General features: G+C 37.2%; 1 protein-coding gene across 1 annotated transcript in view; it reads right to left on the bottom strand.

Moving 5' to 3' along the window:
• Nucleotides 1-19248, bottom strand: part of COP1 (Transducin/WD40 repeat-like superfamily protein) — a 105339-nt gene extending 86091 nt beyond the window's left edge. The window contains 2 exon segments of the mRNA XM_089386245.1: nt 3893-3970; nt 18826-19248. Of these exon segments, the coding sequence (XP_089242371.1) occupies nt 3893-3970; nt 18826-19170 (423 nt within the window). The 5' untranslated portion in view covers nt 19171-19248.
• Between the last annotated feature and the right edge of the window lie 3480 nt (nt 19249-22728).

Raw genomic sequence — 22728 nt, 5'->3', positions numbered from 1 at the left:
CCAATCATCAAAGAGAGAAAATCGAAGCTCCAAGATCAAGACAAGATTTCCAAATATCAAAATGCATCAAAGATTATCAATTCATCCTCCAATAGCTATGGCCAAATTCTAGAAGAAATAATGATCCAAATCCAAGTGATGATGAGAAGTGAATGAACCTATCATCAACATATATCATCCTCTAAGGATTTGATTTTCCCAATTAGGCCTAACGATGCCCCTAATAATAAAATAATGCACAAAATAACATTATTTGGTGACAAGCCCACCAAGATAGGTCCATTACATGAAAAATAAGCCTTTCAAGAGGTCTGAAATGATAAACAAGTAGCTAGAAAGGCCATTGAAAAGCCAAATGGAGTTCAATATGTGCCAAAATGAGTGGAAGGGAACCAAATATAGTGACAAAGGGGATGGCCCCTTGATCTCCAAGCAAATGACCTGCAGTGCTCCCAAGTGGTTGTGGGGGCACAAAAACATACTCATGGGTCTCCAAGTGGATCAAACAAGCATGTATCCCATCTGTAAGGGTTGGAACAATGATGCAAGCCCTCCCTTTGTCTCCCATGGTGAGACACATCATCATCTGTGCCCTAGAACAACTGCCAAGTGTGTGGTGCAAGTGTAGTTGGCTGGGCAAGGTGGTCCAAGTGCATCATCATCGTCAAATAAATGAAACACGAGCGAACAATGAGTGGAGCTGAAGGATCCCATTTGGTGGCTATTTTCTCTCTACTATAGTGGAGGCCCATGGCTCTCAACACTCACCCTAAAAATGCCTATATGACCCTTTGGAGGTCTTAGACCTCGTATAGGGAGACCAAACCCCAAGGTGAAGACCCACCTGCAATCCTGTATAAGATTCAGTGCGTCTCCTCACCTTCCAGTACAACAAATCATTAGTGCAATTGAGTAAATGAGCTTGCAAATCATGGAACCAAGTGGACACGTCATAGTGGCACGCCCTTCCATAATGGGCTTTAGAATGTACAAGTGTCTCCCAAGTTCAAGAAGGAGGTTAATCAAGGACCCTATTAGGTGGTTTCAACCTCTAAGGGAGTAATTGGTCCATGGTACATCCATCAAGTGGCAAGTGTCATGTGATATAATGATGGAATGGAGTTGGGCATCAGGGGAAGGCTCCAAGCCACATGCCACAGTACAAGGGTAGCTAGGATAAGGGAAGTCCACACTTGGGTGTATAGATGCAGAAGAGAGAAATTATGGTACATGAGTTACTATGGCCTTTGTTTTTCCACCCTTTTTCATATGGCTTTTGCCTTTTATTGATTTTTTCTTTTTATAATTGCTCATGGCTCTAGAGGATGAGAGCATGTTGTGCATGATATAGCAGTGAATACCCCCTTAAGGTTGGGCAATTCATCGCCCACTAGGGGTTGGGAGAATCATGAGTTCCTTAATGATGTAGGGGGGCTCATATAGGGGCCCTAGGAACTAGGGTGATGGCCATAATGATAGGGGATAGAGCTCATGTTGGCTTTTTCCCACGTGCTAAATTTGTATGTCTCAGCCATCTTTTGCATTTTGTGGTACATTTCTTGTTTATAGTGACCAAATTATGCTTTTTACTTTCTTTTTAGTTGCATCAACCTCCAAGGCATCGTTCCAGGCCAAACCCAGAGTGTGGACACGGGGAGGGGGAGGCTAACACCTTGTGGACCCGGATGGGGAAAATATGAAAAGGGGGTTATAATGAGCGGAGGGGAGTGATGTATATGGTTTCGGAAGTGGGACCACGCAACCAAAATCAGGATTTCCCATGTAGTGGCACTCCTAAAGCTAGTAGCCAATAAAGGAGATTCCACGGAACTAGGATACAAGGTTAGCCACCAAGTTGGACAAAGGAGACAAGAGTACAAACCAAGTCCATTCTTTCCACCAAAGCCCCACACTAATCCATGCCTAGAAGTGTCCATGATAAGTAAGCCAAAATACCCAACTACATAATGAAAGGCATACCTTTGGGGTTGGAAGGCCACCTTCAAACATACAATCATAACAGATGGGCGAGGGAGCACAATGCCTAGCTCAGGTAGCAGAGACGGTGGCACATCAAGCTATCTACTGGCTGCAAGGGGCTGCTGACTGTTGGCTGACGACCATCTAGGAGAAAAAAATTCCCCTATGGATATCACCCACAGGTGGTAGGTAACGGTTCCAAAAGACTTTGACAACAAGCCAATTTCTAATTCGCCCCCCCTGCCCTCGGCCATTAAACTCAAGAGCTCTTCACATCATTGGTCTCATCATCTGAACTCCCTCTCTCACTCTCTCTCTCTTGACAGGTTCTTAGGTTGGGTTGTCCAACTTTCGAGCCCTGGACAAACTCACTTAATGTTTTGTACCATCGTAGCTTTGTCATGATCTTATACATATTTTCTGATGTTATACTTATGTAGGTTTCTTTCTTTGTATTATTTTTGGCATTTTCTAGGAGTTGCCCTAGCACTCCCACAGTGTATTCATACTGTTTGTACTCTTCAGACCCATTGACCTACTTTTGTGGTCATTTCTCAGACATTAATAAAATTATCTTATCTTCTGTGAACTCAGGTAAAAGCAGTCAGCTAACCTTATGACAGAAACTTTTGCTAACAGCTTGGAAAAGTTATGCCACTCCTTTAAATGCTAATGATGGGGAAAACTCTAATTCATACTGAAACTGAATATTTTGAAGAAGGGATAATTTCACCCCCAAAGGCTCAAGTCTTCCAGATCTTGGTGAATGCTAGATCTCAATTATGATGGCAAGGATTATTTGTTTTCATGGATTGTATCCAGATTCCTTAGTAGGAATGAATCCAAATATTAACAGAAATGACTGCTGAATATATAAAATTAGGGCATGTGACCATTAGAATGGAGTCCCCAAGAAGTACTCGTTGGAATTTTTCATTCTAGTAAAAAAAAGGAAAAGTTTTGCACAGCAAGAAGACATGGGAGTGAAAAGAAAAAATCATTTTAAAAAGAAAGCAGAAAGGAATGCACTAACCTCCAACTGAGAAAATATATAAAAAAAGGAAGCAAATTTTTATAATGTTTCATCATTAATGGCATATGCAATGATAACGAAACCTTAAGAGCTAGCTATTAACAGTAGCTACTCTAAAACATGATAAACAGAAAACACAGAAGCATTTAAATTTTGACCTCAGTCTCAGATCATCTAGTGTCTAAATAAATTTACCTGGCACACAGTGAGATGGGTTGCAAGAAAACAAAACAAACCCTACCCAAAGAGGTCATAATGCCAAGAAAATTTATAACAAGGCATACTGCCACATTTCAATGCATTATGTGGCATACCAACCTCCATGTGAGAAACTGTGTCAATAAAACAGCAAACTATTATAATGATGTATGCCATGATAAGAAAACCTTTACTGGTCGTATTAGGCAAGTCACAAGGCTAACCATTAGCATTAGTTTCTCTCACAAATAATAAATATAAGTACAAAGACACTTGATGCAAGTATAAGGTCATCTAGATTCTAGACTCTAAAAAAATGTATATAGCACACAATAAGAGGGAAAATGCAACAAAATAGAGAAAGGCATACCACAAGTAATCCTGATGCCAAGGAGACTTATAACAATGTTTAATGCCAGACTAGAATAAACATGTCCGAACAACTTTTCACGAAATGTAAAAAAAAAAAATTAGGAAGAAACCCCAGAAGAATGAATGACTTATTTAAACAATTGATTATTCTTCAAATGCTTCAAGACAATATCGGACAATTTACAAAGTATCAAACAAAATCAGACATTGCATGGAGATAGAACAAGAATCCATAAACAGACAACAAATGTGATTCAGATATTTAGATACAATCATGGAAATTAAAAAACAGTCAGGAATGGCAGTAACCTGTTGTAGCGACAAGCAGAGATTCTCTACCGGCGAAGCAGTGCTTGCCATTTGACATGCAGATGTCTTCTTCAAAAGCTACAAGAAAATCATGAGAAAGTTAAATTTACTCTCTCTGTTCAAGCAGATGTCTTCTTCAAAAGCTACAAGAAAATCATGAGAAAGTTAAATTTACTCTCTCTGTTCAAGCATTCATCTAACATGAATGTAATCAGAACCACTTAATTCACCATAAACTTCAATCTTTCAAAATTGAGTTCATCATGATCATAGATATTAGAATATTATGATATTAATAATTTTAGAGATTTTATAAACAGCTATGTGTGTAAAGTATGTCTGTGGCCCGAGGGGTCAATGTTGCTGCCATTCGGTTACTTCCATGCCAGCAAATGCCTAGTTCAAATCCCCATGGGTTAGAAACACTAGTCCTATGCCAATAATTTACCAGGGGTGCCATTCCACACAAGGTTTTCCCAGAAAATTATGTTCAGATAATCATGAAAGGGGACTGAAAGATATTATTTTTTATCTTGTGCAGGTACATAAAACTGCATTATGCTCACATAATCATGAAATGGAACTGGAAGATAATTTTTTTAACTTGTACAGGCACATAAAACTGCATTATCCTCACTTAATCATGAAATGGTATAGAAAGAGAAGGGTGGAAAGGAAAGGAACCTAAATTTTGGACATGATTTGCCTTTAGATTTTACAATTTCCAGCAAACATTTCACTACCATGATAAGTTTAAAGAGTTCAATAAAATGAAGTATGTTTCAACTGGAAATAAAGAAGTGTTTTGGTTCAACTGCACCGTAAGCATACAATGCTGAAAGTAGTCATCATGCCAAAAATCAATTTAAATTGTATGGAACAACATCACGTGGAAATTTAGAGATCTTCATAAAGGAGTTCACAGCATGGCTATCAATAATAATTGGTGTTTCATGCACACTTTGTGGTAGGGATAAAATGGTTGAGCATGTATTTTGGATATGCCCATCTGCCAAGACCTTTCGGGCATGGTTTCATGTAAAATTTCAATTTTTTATGCTGCCCCACTTTCTTGGAAAGGTTCTCTCCTTGGGGACTTTTGCATTAGGGATAGCCACAACTCTTTATGGCGCACAATTTGGCTGTAGGCTATTGCCTTTCTGTGAAAATACTATTCTAAGGCTACCTTTCATGATGAGCCATTCCCCCTTAGCTTAAGGGGCAAGGAAGGTTTTTCAGCAGGAATCTTTGCTTGTTAAAATCAAATTTATTTCGGTCCATAAAGATGTTGAATGAGAAACCCTTCCTATTGGGGCACATGCTCATATGCTAGCATTTTCAAGACAAGGATTTCCTTGTAATCATGTTGTTTGATTGTTGTAACTCTGTGTTCTATGATTTAACACTTTGACCCATGAAGTAATATATGATGCATTTCTCAAAAAATTGGAAAGAGATCTAGATCAGTATATTGTAAGGAAATGAAAGAACTTCTAAGCAGCTTAAACAGTAGCTTCAATTTTTCTTTTATAACATACGATTGGTTCTGCTATGTTTTGTTAATTTTTCATGGTGGGAGAGATCAACATCCAATCAAGATAGGGGACCATGGCTACTCAACCCAGAGAGGGGAGACCCCTGTTATCCCACATTCATATAACACAGTTGTACCAGGGGCAAAAAAACATTCAGCAAATCCAACAAACACAATGGGAAAGACCTTTTAAGGCACCACTTGAAGGCCACACAATTGCCTGCAGACAGCCTCTGAGAATTTCAGGTTAGAGATACCATCATCAATATTTGGCAGCAAGATTCAATATTTGAAAAACCACATCATTATTTGTCATTTTTTTGCATATTGGCCATCCAACCAATGTGAGAATAACGAGTTAAACTCTTTGAATTGCAGGTTTGACTTGAATCAAATCAGAAGAGAGTTTTTCAAGCTAGGCTCTAGTAAAATTCAAGGTTGATCAAGATTACTCAGCCAGCACAAGTTGGACTCACAATTAATCAGAAGTTAAACTCTGCTCACCGATTTTTTCCAATTTTTTTCTCAAGCGCCTCCCCACCCCCCCGCTTTCCCAATCCGGGCTTTTGTATTTCTTTATATTTTTATGTGTTTATATTTTCATACCTAGTGGGTTTTGTACAAGTTTTCTAGAGTTTTCCCAATTTTCCGAGTCAAATGCTTGGCTCTTTCGAGTCACCAAGTTGTTCTTGATTCTAAGTCTAGTAAAACTATGATTGAAACAACATTCAGATGGTTAGTAAACACAAATTATAAAGATCATTGATATTGACTCTCTAGAGACTAGAATATTAAGATAAATAGGACAATTAAAGGGATTGAATTGGTTTATGGAGGAAGATTTAACACCATTGTAGTAAAGGAAGCATGATAGAAAGGCAAGAGGGCAGTGATTTGGAAAAGCAACGCCAACGTAACAAAGTTTAGAAACACAAACATAAGCGTGGAGAGGCAACCACTGGGATACAAGACAAGTTGAATAGAACTTCTCCGTAAGAGCAAGCTCCCTGGGATCACTGGTACTCTGATATAATTCCAGGATTGTATCGTACATCTCAAACATTATCTTCTTCTCATGGATAGAAGCACTATATGATCTTTGACCCCTTCTAGAATGATCCTCTTTGCCTTGATATCATTCTTATTATGTTGGGCCAATTGTTGGGCATCTTGTGGTGGTGGGATAGCCTGCTTCACGAATTCTCCCACACCATTATCTTCCAACACTATCATAATCCTCCCTTTCCAAGCTATGAAGTTCGATGCTCCCTCTAGACAGTGATCTGCTCTAAACCCTTGGTAAGCCATCCTGCTTCCCTTGAGAGCTCTCTAAAAACTTGCCCACTAACAATTTTGTAGCCCTTCACAAGAACTGTACTTAGGGCCTCTAAAACTGCCTCTCCTAGCAGACCTAATAGTCCTTCACAGGTTTTCACTTAGGGCTCCTTTTGACACCTGCTAGCAGTCCTCCTCACTGCTCTTAAGATGCCAAGCACACATTGTTCAACCTGAACAATATCCCCATAGCAAAACATCAACATGAAACACCAATCAACATATCTCTAGTTGTTCTACTCCTTGGCCTACATTTTCCTTCTGTGATTCTCAGCCCTGGTTAGGACTACCTGTAGCTACTGCTACAACCCTGTTCTTGGCCCAAATTTCCTCACAAACACTGGCTTCCTCTTCTAGGCAGGCTCCTTTACTCGTTGATCTTTCTGCCCTCTTACAGCCACCTGTAAGATCTTTCCAGCAATCAAAATTGCCCCTACAGCACTCGGCCTGAACTAGGGCACACACAGAATAGATCAGGCCTGTTTACATGAGAAAACCAACCTCCAACTCGGCACAAAACTGCCCAGAACTGCTCCTTCTAGCCTCGGCCCTGCTCCTCTTCTTGAATCTGCCCAAACAGTCATAAGAAACCAACCTAAACCAAGTCACCTTCTCTTCTTCACTGAGCTCCAAGCGTCTGCGGCCTATTTCAAATGTCTCCTTGATGTGTTTTGCATTTTGGATGTGCTATCTTGATTCTGATCCAACTCTAATACCATGTAGAAAATCCACGAATTTTTTATCTGCTAATATGAACAATCTGAAAACTATTTTGTTTTGATATAGACACAATTTCTCTACTAAATTTTGCAGTAGAATACGAACAGAAATAAACACACCATCTAAATAATCAAGGCACAAAACTTTCTAGGGAACCCAACTGGGAAAACCCTCTACTTGTTTGAGAGTTTTATTGAGAGCAAAAACTGAGCAATTGGTCTCTTACAAAATACAATTGTTTCAATCTGAAAGACACACTTGTCTTTCCTGCTTGATCTAAGTTTGTAATCTTTGCAAGACTGTTGATCTCTGCTACCCTCTTACCAACCTGCGCACAAGATTGTCTTGCACACTCTTCCTCTCAAAATCTTCACGCACAAAAACTCGTTCTTCCCATTGCTTGGTCTCACCAACTCGTGCTCACCAAAACAATGATTAAACATGTGCCTTCATTCCTCCTTCTAAAGGAAATTCGAAAGGCTAAAATTTGTGAGTTTTCTAATTAAGGAATGATTTTGTGATTGATTGAGTTAGCATGAGTTAACAGCTCATGCAACTCGTCCTATTTCAAGTCAACCACTTGAAACTCAATCACTTGTGTTTTTCCTCAATCAACTCACACTAGAAAATCAAGACCTCGACTTTCAATTTCAACACATCAGTTAACCACATACTAATGCGTCCTAATTTTTATGAATTAGCTCCTAACTCATAGAAACCCGTGCATACTCAAGGAGAAACTTGTAGTGGTTCCTTTGATTAAAGAACAAATCAAATAACCCTTTTCTCACTAATATTTTCAACACTCCTTACTTTCTTGTCCTTCGCTCTAGCTTTCTTGATGCTCCCAACTTCAAATCGAACTTCTTGATGAGAGAGATTGAATTGGTGTCAAATGAGGTCGATGTTGCTTCTATTTATACATGTGTGGGGTTCGAATTCCTGATTTTAGGCTGACTTCTCATTTCCTGGGCCGACTTGTGCTTGGAGGTTTCTAGGACTTTCTAGACTCAAAATCAATATCTTTTCCATGTTACATCTTGCCCGATAAGGTATTATACAAATGACAATGACAGTCTTGACTCGAGAAAAATATTATTTTGACATGACAAATGCTAAAAGCATGAAGAACATGTTTTTTTCCTAGAAGATCATCAAAATGGAGCATGAAACCCATGCTTAAAAATAATATTTTTCTTTCTTCCTTTTTTTGTAACATAAGATATACATAATGATTTGAGTACATAAACAATTATGAAGACCGAAACAAGTTATATTTTCCAACACCTAGAAGGGAAGAGGTAGAAGAGATGGAGTTTCTTCCACAATGCCCTCAGAGACCTAATCATTTTTTGTTCTTAGAAAAAACACATGGCGTACAACCTTCAATCAAGTCAATAATTAAGGTAAAGGAGAAGCAAGAAGCTAATAAGCTTGTGGGTAAATGTTTTCTATGAAGGGACATTCCTTTTAGTATTGCCCAGAACAACCTTTTTTTATCATCCAATGTTTGGCGTTGTCGATATTGTCGGCCTAACCTACAAGACCCCTACATATGATGAGTTGAGAGGACCTATTACCCCTCATTTCAACAAGGGTACCTACAACCATTTTTTGTTTTCTCAACACCAATGTAATTCCAAAGAATACAAGTCAAAAGCCTTGAGGACCACATGATGTTATGTCTTATGGTATCCTAGGCCTATTATGGTGGGCCATGCCTAGTCCTTTTAGACTACACTCTTAAGGCCTTTCATCCTGGATAGGGTTGGAGACCTTAATATGGACCTAATTGGACACATGGTTTAAGGGAGCCATTGGTTTTGTCGAGGTGATCACACTATGCCAGGTCACTCCAACACATGTCATGAGTACACCTATCTTTTCAACATGGCCATGTGTTATAGAGTTTGTATGCATTCCTTTGGCCTTCGTATAGTATTCATTTATAGTTCTCAACATGGCAGTCTCACAGCTCACAACATTTCATGTTTATCGAGGCAAATCACATATCCCAATGTAGAGGGTCTCAAGGTTAAAAAACCAACAAAGGCTCAAAATTTCTAGAATAATATGTACTTGACATGCCACATACAACTTTTGGCAAAAAGTGAAGGCATCAGGCAAATATTCCATCTCAAAGGTGGTTGTACTGGTACTCTCTCTTTTGGCATGTGGGGGTAAAGAGGGGCAAAACAATGTCCATACTTGACATGCAAGTGAAAATTTTACATCAAAAGTTATGGAAAAATTCATCCACGAACAAACCCATGTGTCAAATTCTTCAATTTAGCAAAAATTAGCAAGGGTGTTGGAGATCTAGCAAACCACCCCTCCAAGCAAGCTAATGTTCCACACGTGTGAGGTCAAACTAGTCGTTTGGGAGGTCAAACTAGCCATCGATGGTCAAGTGAACATTGAGGAAGATCAAGAGCTCAAGGAAAGTCAAATCTTCAAGTTAAAAAGTTGAAAGGTGTTGAAGATCAGGCCTCATGAAGGAAGTCGAACCCCTCTACTAGTTGTTTTCTCCTTAAAATGGACCTTGAGGTAGTTAAGATCAAACTATTGCAACATTGGATCATATCATGACATAAACTAGTCGTTTGAAGGTAGAGCGACCTCTGTTGCAACCAAATTGAGCCTCCTAACCAAATTGAGCCAATTCAAGTCAAGTCAACCATTTTTGCTAGTTGCTTTCATCAATCAAGCAAGTCAAACCCCTCTTGCAAGCAAATATGTTAATGAAAATTACTTTCTCATGAAATGAATTAGTCTTTGGGTTGTGGATGACAAGTCAATTAATTATTTCTTTGGGAGAGGATTTCAACTAGCCATTATAAAAGCACTATATAAGGCTAGTCCCTCCCATTTTTTACATTGTTGAACTCTTAGATCATTATGCCATAATAAGAACTATCATTTTTGGATGCAAACATTTTTTGTGTGTTGAATTTTCTATTACTTTTCTTGTTAGCTATTGTAGAGACCATGCTTCATAAGATATTTGTAGGTATATCAGGTCATACCAGTGTTGCGGGGGAGCGTCCCCCCCCCTCGCTCCCGCTCCCGATCCGCGCTCCAGGCGGGAGCGACTCGGGAGCGGGTCGGGAGCGCGCTCCCTAAAAAAAAATTCGCTCCCTGCCTTTTCGAGAGCGTTTTGCCTTTTTTGCATTTTTTTTTTTGTAGTAATGTTCGAAATGCAATTTTTTTTGAAAGAAACAAATAGTTTTTGAGTGGGGCAACTTAATGATCAAGTCTAGGCCCTAGTATTGATATGCTATTCATGGTAATGTTAAATTCTTAAAGTAAAAGTGACATTTTCTTTAATTTTCATTTTCATCATTTTACTTAAATTTTTAACATTACCATGAAATGACTCAGGATGTTTGAGAGTGGTTTCGTCCTCATTGGATTTCATATGGAGAAAGTAGAATTTTAGATTTCATTCAAAATCCAGCAGACTTATCAGTTTTTCAGGATTTCAGGATTGGGGGATTGCAATGTTTCCATTGAATTTTGTCATGTATTAGGGTATGGAACTCATATTTAATCAAGAGTACCAATCCCTCTATGTACCTTGATGTTAGTGACATTGGTTGTCGAACTCCTCTATCATGACCCTTCTAAAAATGTACGCATCACTCAAACAAAATCTTGACTTGACATGCTATGCTTTTTCTATCTTATGTTAATGCTTAGAGGGTGATATTAATGACAAAGATCCCTATACAGATACAAAGGTAATGACAAAGATACCTCTGGATATTAATGCTTGGAGGGTGATATTAATGACAAAGATCCTGATTTTGCAACAAGACTAAAAAATTAGACATTTCTCGTGGTGGCAAGAGGCCCAAGCATAAGAAATAGATAATAGATTTACTTCTCTTTTCTAGTTTCTAGTAGCTTTTATAACTATTGACTCTTTCATATTTATTATGATATTTTTTTAAACAATATATGACAATTTAAGTTTGAAGTTGGCAATTATAACTCATTAGTAATGAATTATGAATATGATGCTTCATGAAAGTTGAAAGTTGTTTCATTTCATTTCATTTTATAACATTTCATTTCATGTTAGATATTATTTGTTGTAATGGTTACACTTAGCTTACAAGTACAACTTTGGTGATCAATGATGATAAATGTTATATATTGAATTTTGAAAGCTTGAAACTTTAAGATTGATGAATCATGAGACTCAATATGTTGTATGTTACTATGTTACTAACTTGCGGACGTGGTTGATGAAGATTATAACTTCTAGATGATTGTTGTTATATGGTTCAATCTATGCTTTTTTATGTTTTTTATATCTAATTCATCATTCTACATGTTTTTGTTGACATATATGTATCAAAAATTAAAAAATATAAAAAATATATATATTTTTAAAAAATCGCTCCGGGATTCGCTCCCAAACCGGGAGCTTCTGAAAATGGTCGCTCCCGCTCCCGCTCCCAAGTAACATTGGGTCATACAAAGCTTTGGAGGTTAATCCATTAAGGGGTTGCAAGTCACATGGAAAGGAAGACTAGTGCGCCAGTCATCATCTTTTCTTTGTTGGTGATTGAGCTTATCAAATCCATTTTGTTGGACAAACCCTTATCAGCGGTTCCTTCAGTAAGGTCAAGATCCCACCCAATATCATAATCGACCCAATGGTTGGAGGTATTCTAAGGGAAATAGCTCCTGGTTGGATTTGGAGATCAATACAATTATCTTAGATTAGAATGGGTCCAATTAGTCTCTTTGACTCCAATCTCACTTCCTAGTCCAAATCACAAGCATAATCTAGAAGGGGTTATGATCGCAATCTAGCACTTGAAAACGATAGATTGAAAGGTCAAGGTAAGCCTCATTTTCAAGTCGGCCTAAGGACACCAATTCGACCTCACTTGAAGCCTATAAATAGAAGGAAGTCGAATTCATTTGGAGCATCTCATCTCAAGCAAGTTCGATATCTCTAAGGCAGTTGGAGAAGTGTGAAGTGGGTCAAAGAAGTCTAAAGGAAGTACGACCTGAGTCAAGTTTAAGGAGAAGGAAGAAATCGAATTTTTGGAGTTACTCTCTCTCTCTGTTCCATGCCCTAGTTTGGGAGATCAAATTCTTCTAAGTGTTGTTGCTGCCAGTTGTTGCCTAATGTCGTAAGTTGTTACATAGTCGAAGTTGCTGGGGTGGAAGTGTTGTTGCAAAGGGGTCGAAGATCTGGGAAGGTTGACTTGCTATGGAGGGAAGGTTTGGACTTTGTCTAGATTGAAGGAAGAGAATTTTTTACTAGGTTTTCCCCTTGAGAGGGGTTTTGCCCTTGCATAGTGCGTACATCTTGTGTCTTGTGTTTTTGTGATCTTCATACACACATAATATGGTAATTGATTGATGAAAGATAAGATGATAAAGAAGTAAAAGAAGCCAACATAACTCACAAGTAATTATCAAGAAAGAGGAAACAAACCCTAATCTACTTGCATTAATTTCTCAACACATTTACCCTTAGGTGTAGTTTATAGAAGCACTTGGGTTATCTAATTAGTAGGATATGTTGGAGAAGCCTCCCTTATGGGGATAGTATTTGACCATACGATAGCAGGGGAATGGTTGCTAGGTTGACAGTGGTGACAATGGTGACAAATCCTATTGTTGCTCCTAATCTAGAGTTCTTAGTGAGGCTTTGCACTAAGGTGCTAAATGTTGCAGTAATAGGTCCCCCACCGTCCATTTCACTCACCCTAGTAATTAATGGTAATATTAAATTCTTGAAGTAAAAGTTTATGTTCTCCTTTTATCTTTCATTTTTTGTCTTTTTATTTAAATTTTTGACAATATCATTAATTGTTTCAAGATATTTCAAAGTAGTTCCAGCCTAATTGGACTTCATATGAGGAAAGTAAAAATTTAAATCCCAATCAGAATTTATTAAACTTAATAGTTTACAATATTTTAGGATTGGCCATGTTGCAAAGTTTCCACTAGATTCTATCATGTATGAGTATATGGAACTGTCATTTAAACATGAGCACCAAAACCTCTATGTACCTCGATGTTGGTGGTACTGATTATTGAACTCCTTTGTCATCACCCTAGTAAAAATGTACCCTTCACTCAAGCAAAATCATTGATTAGGCATGTTAAGTTCTTTCTTAGTTATTTTAATGCTTAGAGGTGATGCTGATAATGACAGTCCCAATATCGGTAATGACTTTGATGATATGTAGTTATTTGTTGTAGCATGATTTCTTTTTGGACTTTAGAGCCACTTGTAGCCTCTTTAATGATGTATTTTGGTTTAGAGATGTACAGCACTTGGTGCTATTTTAGTTACATGCACTCTTATTTGCTATATAAATGAGAAACTTTGGATGGTTTTCTATAATGTTTCAAATGCATATATTTATGTATATTTTGGATATTTTATGTATATTTTGGTGAACTAATTTTTTGGTCTGATTTTTTCTAGTTCCAATCTAGTTCACATTTTTAGGGTCGACCATTCAAGGATCAATCTAGTTCTAATAACATTGATATACATAGGAGGATCAACAACCCTCTCATTACAATAATGTTCTCTCCTTATATCTAAACTAGTAGATCATAAAATAAGCTTATCTTCCAACTAATGATGAGGAAAAGGTCAAAAATAAATAAAATATCGAAGTAGTAGTGCCATGTGTACAATATTCTCTCAAAAGAGAGGCATCCCACCAAAAATAGCAAAGTAGAATCGAGGGAGGCAAATGTCCCTCCACAATGCATGGTACCCACCTCAAACGTCCCCTTCAATGAAAATCGATCCACCAAATAGGCCAACGACTATGAAGAAATGAGGAAAATTCCACACATGTGGCACATGGAAAGCTCCAAAATGGTGTGACTCACTGAAAATAGCACCAAACAGTCATGCGTGAGGTCTCCAAGGTGCATCCTCCTCCCAAATTCATGCCAGCCACCTCCCACAAGTCAAGGAAGGCCAAACTAGTCCGAACTTGCCAAGTAGATACTCAACCAATCAAGTAATGCAACCGCCAACATGGGCAGCTCCTTTAGAAGAGTGAGTCATGCCTTCAAAAATGATGATGTGGTTGATCGCTTTATAGAACCAGACATGGCATGGCATGATCAGTCCATGTGCATGAAAAATAGCCCCCAAATGTTTAGGGCATTGTGAAAATTGACACCCTAAGGTCTTTCTAGATAAGAACATGTAGAAACCCCTCATGATGTGGTTCTACATGATCTCAAGTGCTAAACACATGTCATGAGTCCCCAGATTTCTAGGAAATAGTCACCTAGGCCAAAGTGTGACAAATAAACAAATATAAACATGCATAGGCATAAAATAAATGTGCTCTCTAGGTATGACAATCTTTACAAAACATTAGCAACACTTTTACATAAGGGTAAAGTGAAGAAACCTAGGGGTTCCCTAAGTCATGTGTGTGAATAGATCCACTTCAACACCTGCACACATCCACCTTAGTGATAAATAACCTACAAGAGGTGCTTAGTATGGGCCATAAGGGTAAGGACTATCTTGAAATGAGAACTAAAAGGATGGGCCATGACAAACCACAACGCTCTACAAAAACCTAAATAAGAAAAACACTTTACATAGATTGCTAAGCATGATCTAGTACAATACATAAGATATAATAGTCATAATTTTGGTTAATCATGATACATAATACAATCATCATGATGGCGCGACTGACGAAACCCTAGGCTTTGACATCATCTCAAAACATGCATGCAATAGGCTCAGATGCTTGAAAAATATGGTACTCTATAAGTGAAACTAAAGGGTAACACAATGACATGTATGTTTAGAATCCAAGTTTAGTTCTACTATTGGCATAATCTCAAAACATGCATGAGATGGGCTCAGATGCTCGAAAAATATGGTACTCTATAAGTGAAACTAAGGGGTAACACAATGACATGTATGTTTAGAATCCAGGTTTAATTCTGTTATTTCTCAAACTAGTACAAAGTCTCTTAACCAAGTGCAACCCAAGGGGCACTTAAGGAAGGTTGTTCATTGTCATCTCAACGACACTTCTTGCTCTAGGCTAGTTCCTTTTTGGCACAAGGGGTAAACCCTAGAAAAAAATTTTGCTTGGATTTCTTTGAATAAAATGGATGGTGGAGTTTATTAAGACCTGTGCATATCCAAATGGGTAAATGGAGTCAAGACCAACGAACAATAGGGTTTGAGTACGATTGTAAGACATGGCTAATAGTTAAGCTATTAACAATATGCTCTAACCACGTGGATCTTCTTCCATATTCAAAAAAATGAAGTAGAGCCCTTCCAAAGATGCACCTCACAACAAATACAAAACAACCAAGTAATAGCATGCAACCATGAACAAGAAAGGGCCTCTCGATATGCAAAGAAAGCAACAATAACATAAAATGAAGAATAATTATAGCAAAAGATAAGGGAGGTAAAACCTCTACCCTAACCTCTTCTTGTTGTATTTAAATTTTCCTTCTTCAAAGATTACATGAGCGATTTGTAAAAGTAAATTCCAATCAGCAAATCAACCATGACAATTAGAAAGATATGAAAAACTCACTTGAAATCATCTTTCCTCCAATCCCCTCAAAGATCTTCAACTAAGTGCTTGGTGTAGAATTCCTTTAACAAATGACAATTCCCCTCTATCTATATCTTTCAAACCAAACCATAATTAATGAAATAATAAGAGAGCTATAAACCCTCAAGTTAGAGCACTCCTCTTAGAGTTGCCTTCAAGATTTGAATTAGTCAAAAAAAATTGGCATGTGTCAACTTCTTCTTGGCGTCATTCCTCCAAATATATGAACAACAACATCCAATGATGTGTAATGCCCCCATGCAGACCCTTTGGAACACTTTAGATCCCTCACAAAGAGGAAATCCCTCTTTAAGAGGGTGGATTCATGATCAATATTGCGAACATCTCGATAACATCCCGATTTTATCTCGAAATCATGATTTTTTGGCCTAGCTGATGTTTGTTGAGTTTTACCGATATTTTGATGGTATCTTGATTTTCCCGATGTTTGCCGATTTTTACCAATATTTACTGATTTTTATGATTTTTTGGTTTTCCAGACCTTTAACGATCTTATCCCAATGCCGATGTTCGCAACATTGTTCATAATTAAATAACTGAAGTATCATTCTTTTCACCCTTGGAATTGAACACTCTTAATCAAGTGACCGATTTTTGCTATGCAAATAATTTTAGCACCACATGGCTTCATTGTAAGCAAAAAGCTCCTCCTATAGCTTATCTCCATTCCACATGTCATACCTTAGACCTCCTTCAAGGTAGAGTGTTTTTCCTTCAATCTCTTTCCTTGCCACATGTTATGATCCAAGCCTTCTACTAGGTAGGATGTTTACCCCTTTGGACCTTGTTTGACCCTTACCTCCCCATAAGTCATGGCTTGGACATTTTTTGTGATAGGGATTTCATGTTCTACTGCTCCCTTCTTGCTCACCTCCCATGTGGTCCTAGGCCTTGGTTCAACCTAGGAACAAGGTTCTTCGTCAATGATACAACAAAGGTAATGTAAGCTATGTAAACATAATTCCAACTTCATGTCATATGTACCCAAATGGAACCTTGTCTGAAATTTTAATATCCTCATCTGAAATATTCCTTCAAAAAGCCTCCAAACCAACTTGTGGTAGGACTTTCTTCTTCTAAGGCTCCCTTCTTGCTCACCTCCTACATCCATGTTGTCCTAGGCCCTAGTTCAACCTAGGAAGAAGGTTCTCCATCAATGATGCAATAAAGGTAATGTAAGCCATGTAGCTAAGTAGCAGGAAACGCTGGGCAGGGGTCCGTTTCCGTACGGAAACGAAACGGAAACGGGTTTCCCCGTACCGTACGGCGTGGAAACGAGTTTCCGTCCGTACGGGCGCGTTTCCCGAGATGGAAACGCGCCCGTACGGACGGAAACTCGTTTCCACGCCGTACGGGCCCCGTTTCCTGTAAAAAAACACTTTTTTTATTAGTTTAGGGTTTAGCTTAGGGTTTCTAATCACTTCTAGAAAGCGTTTCTAAAGTTATAAAAGAGCTGTGCCTCTCATTCTCTCATCACACTATTCAGCAGTCTTGCACATATATATATTAATAATTTTTAAATGTTTTTAATATATATATATATATATATATATATATATATATATTATTATATATATTCGCGTTTCCCCGTTTCCAAAATTCGGGGAGGTCGCGTTTCGTTTCGCTTCCGCGTTTCGTGTCGCTTCCCCGTTTCCCCGTTTCGTGCAACTTAGCCATGTAGCCATGCTTCCAACTACATGTCAGATTTTCCCAAATAGATCCTCATGCTGAAATATGCTTTCAAAAGAAAACCCCAAACCAACAACACCTCCCACCTCTACACCTTTAATGTTCCCATGGATGATGAATGGAAGGACTCTTTGGCAAGATAGAACAAGGTGTATAGCCTCCAAGTCTCCCCCCAAAACCTGCAATAATCACTGCGCTCCATGGGCTTCCTGTGTGCTGATGAGAAAAACATGGCAAAAAATGCAAAATAAGATATGTATTTTCAGGAGGTTAACAAGTTCCACATTAACTCATCTCCTTGTGCCTCTGTCGCTTATTCTCTCTGTGCGTCTTCTTGCCCCCCCCCCCCAAAAAAAAAATGGCAACATTTTCATTTCTGAAAACCAGAAAACACAAATGCGGGATTTGTCGGTTTTTAGCAACAAATTCCAGTTAAATTTTGATATTGTTTTATAATAATTTCCAGTCTTCAACCTTCACACGGCAAAATGAAAACAAAAAACAATTGCAAGAATCCAAAACACAAGTTTCAGCGGTTTCAACGTCAAAGGTTCTCATAATTATAACTGATTTTTTCCATCAATCAACAGTCGCTTCCAGCTAGAAATAGCAAAACAGCATGAATCTTTAAATAGTAAGCGAAGACAACTAAAGTCTGCTGCATTTTCGATTTTCACGCAGTTTCCAATTAACTTCCGAGCTTTGTTTGGCGATGATTTCCAGTCTGAAGAAAAATGAAAATTGAAACAAAATTTTGCAAGAATCTGAAACAAACACACGTTTCAGGGCCTGAATGTCTAAGGTTTCAATAAGTAATTTGAATCTAAATTCTGCGTTTTTAACGAGCATTTCTAGCTTTAAAAAAGCACTTGAACGTTCTCAATCTAACAAAGAGATTGCTGTTAACTACCTGTACTTCTAAAGTCTCAATCAGTAATTTGATTTTAAATTCTGCATCTTTGACAAACATTTCCAGCTTCAAAAATAAGGACTAAAGTATCCTGAATCTAATAAAAAGAACTAATATTAAATACCTTATTTAGCAAGAAATTGGGGAAGAGCTGATTGTTTGTGAGATAGAGGCTACAGCAGGGGCAATTGCTCTTGTTATTGAGATGCGTCATGATGCACATGTAGCAGAAGCTGTGGCCGCAAGCCGTGAGGAACGCATCCTTCATCGTCTGCATGCAGATAGGGCACAGAAAATCCTTGTCCAGCTCCCACTTCGAGACAGTATTGGGATTCGAAGACGGGACCGGTGCAGTTCCACGCACCACATCATTATCATTATCACTGTTAGAATACGGTGGCTGCTGCAGCATCTCTGGCTTTGCAGACGGCACGCGAGTCCCAACTGAACCTCCTGCCCCAGACTCCATTGCTCCCTGACCTGGTCTTCTTCACTGTGGAATTGCCATGGCGAGCGCTTTCCGCTGAGCGAGGGTTAGACGGATATCTATGACCACCCTGCCATAATATACTGCGGTTCCAACAGCGTAACCAAGGTTAATGAAATCGACCACCTGGTTTTTGACAAATGCAAGGCCTCTATTGTCACACGTTAACGTCAACGATCTGTTCATTCCTTTTTTATTTTTTTTCTATAAAATGAGAGGATGCGCACGAGGATGAGATATGCCAATTGATCTAAGCCACTGTATAATATTGCTAAATACAATATTTGTATTTTTTATTTATAAGAATTACACATCATAATTTTTATTTTTTATTTTTATTTTAAATCAGAAATAACATATTTAACATGTTTTTGGACTGTAACTCAAAGAAGGAAAAGTCTTTGCAACTTTGATGTAGTGTATTTCACTAGAAGAGGCTAAGTAGGCAATGTATCTCAATAAAATTGTGAATTAATTATGCTAGTGGTATTTTAAGTCAATTTTAATTTTCTTAAAAATATAATTAAAGTAATTGGGATTATACTTAATTTTAAATAATTTAATAATAAGATAATTAAGAATTTATTTTAATTTTAAGTGATTTTTACATAATAATATGTTTATATTATAATATAGTATTTTAATTAAATGAAAATATTTATATTTTAATTATTTATTTTGTAAAGACAAAAATCATTTTATTTATGCAGAATATAAGTTGTGATGTCAAATCTCATTTCACTAATTAAATTACATTTATTTTAGAATTTAAAATATATATTTAAAAAAATTATCATTAAAACAAATTTAAAATATATATATATATTAAAAATAAATTCTTTTTAATTTAGAAAACTTCTAGAATAAGGTAAACGTTAAATATCTAAAGTGCAACATGCATTAGAGTATAAAGCTATATATAAATAGTAAGTAAAATTAGAAAAATAATTATCATTCAAAAATGGTATATAAACCAAACAAAAACAAAATAAATTTAAAATGGTATATAAAGTAAAACTAACTTTGGTAATAAGATATCATTTACCTGAAAAAACAAAAACATTTTTTATCAATTTAAAAGGTAAAATTATTGATAAAAAGACAAAAACATCTTTATCAATCTTAAATATCATGGTCATAATTACAATAAATGATTTATTTTGAACCAGTTTTTTTATAACGGCACCGGCTAACCAGCCTGCCATAGGGCATTAAATGCCCAAGGAGATGCAAGCTGGATAGCCCGCTAACACGCAAATTCAGAAACTGGGCACTAAATAAGAAATGGGAATTTGCGTGTTAGCGCGCTATCCAGCCTGCATTTCCCCAGGCATTTAATGCCCTATGGCAGGCTTGTTAGCAGTTGCCTTTTATAACTATATATGAATATTTTTTTTATATTTATAAAAAAAATTATTTATATAGCATTTAATATAAGTTGTAAATAAAACTCACAATAAAATTTATAAAATAAATATTTTATAAACTTAAGACATAAATTGATAAATATAATATGCAATATTGTTGCTTAATATTTGTATCTTATGTAAAAATTAATTGATAGCAAAAATTGTTATATCTAAAATAAAAATTCCCTTAATATTCATGTTTAAAGATCTTAAAACTTTTTAATTATTAAAACTTGTGATTTGCAAGTTTACATTTTGTAAGCGACATTATAATAGTTTAGATCTTTTTCAACTTTTGGATTTAGGTTTCTTATCAACACATTATATTATTTTGAAATATGATGCTAGTAAAGAAATAGTTAAGTTTTAGGCATTTTACATTTGTATTAAAAAAGCAATAGAAAAATATTTAATGGGAGACTTTAGGTTATTAATAGATTAGATAACCAATATAAAATTTGATACTGCAAACTATATTGTATCTTCACATTAAATAAGGTTACATATAAATACATTTAGTGTTGTCTCAATATAGGTAGATTATCTTGGACACATAATCACCTCGTTGAGAGAATATCTCAACCACACACCAATCTAGAAACATCTAGATATAACAACCCTAAGGAATAGGCATAGACTCCTTTACATATAAAGTCACAACTGAGACAAGTAGGAATTACGTTTTCCAACATTTAGGTTTCTTATCAATACATTATATTATTTTGAAATATGTTGCTAGTAAAGGAATAGTTAAGTTTTAGGCATTTTATATTTGTTTGAAAAAAACAATAGAAAAATATTTATTGGGAGACTTTAAGTTATTAATAGATTAGATAAGCAATAAATGTAAAATTGAGACTAATATTAGTTCCAATTAGAAATCAATTTATGAAGGTAAAAAACAGTTTCGATGATATATATATATAATTCAACTCAAATGTTGATCATCTATTATATAATTCAACTCAAATGTTGATCATTTATCTAAAGAAGTTGTATTAACATAGGAATGGACTCAAATGTAGCAAGACTTTAGAGGAAGAACTTAGATTGCATTTTCAAAAATATCTCTACATTGATATAGGAAGTGATAGAATATCGCAAATGTGTTTGTTGGATTTTGTATAGTTGTTGCAATAGTATTAGAGTCCTAGTAGTAATATTGTGTTAAAGATTTCGCATTTTCTTTTATAAGTAAGAGACAAACCTTCTATTAATCTGGGCAAATTACATAATTTACAAAGAGCCCCAGACAGCAGGGGCGACAAAACCAAGAATTAAAGCAAACAACAACCTTACTAGTCAAGACAAGGTGCATAGAGCATTCCATAAACTAACCCACCTGCAACAATACAAGAGGTCACTTAACAAAACGGGTGCGAAACCCTCAGGCAACCGGCAGGAACCATACCACGCCTATGAGTAAAAAGCCCCGACCCATCAGCCAACAAGCAACAAGCCCTGATCCATCCGAGCCATCAAAAACAGAGTACCGATCCAATGGCCAGCATGGATATCGTGCAGACAAGAAGCAAGGAGGTTAACCATGCGATGAGAGTGGTTTTCTCTCACCTCTCCATGCCACGTGTTACCCCTGAATGGAATCGCATGCATCTGCCCCAAAACCTGATACCACCCATGCCCCGCACGATATACCACTTGTGGTTTTTGGGTTTTGTGTTCGCGGTATCGCGGTAAGTTAGGGGCCCACAGTGGGACCCATAGTGGAGCCCATTATCCCCAGCACCTAGACCTGAAAGCAACTCTAGAATGGGTCCACAAGGCCAAATTAGGTCCGTGACCCTGAGACAAACAGCCCGACCAATCCCAGCCGTCGAAACCAATGTCCCAATCCAATGGCCAGCGAGGATATCGCACTGCCTAGAAGCTCGGGTGTTAATCACACGATGAGCACAATTTTCACTCGCTTCGCGTTGCCACGTGGTGTCCTCTGAGTGGAATCGCGCACATTTGCCAAAATAGCGAATACCATCTGAGTCCCACGCGATAAACCATTTATGGTTTTGAGTCAATGGTTTCGCAGAGAAAACAGTCCGCTCATTGGCCAAACACGGACTGTCCAGCCCATTCCACCAGTCTTTCTGAGCCTTCTGTCTATAGTCGCCAACAG

This window comes from Pinus tabuliformis, chromosome Q (genome assembly GCF_031772625.1).
Source record: "Pinus tabuliformis cultivar Carrire ecotype Pingquan chromosome Q, CPIR1, whole genome shotgun sequence".
Taxonomy (NCBI): Eukaryota; Viridiplantae; Streptophyta; class Pinopsida; order Pinales; family Pinaceae; genus Pinus; species Pinus tabuliformis.
This window is presented reverse-complemented; position numbering and strand designations above follow the sequence as displayed.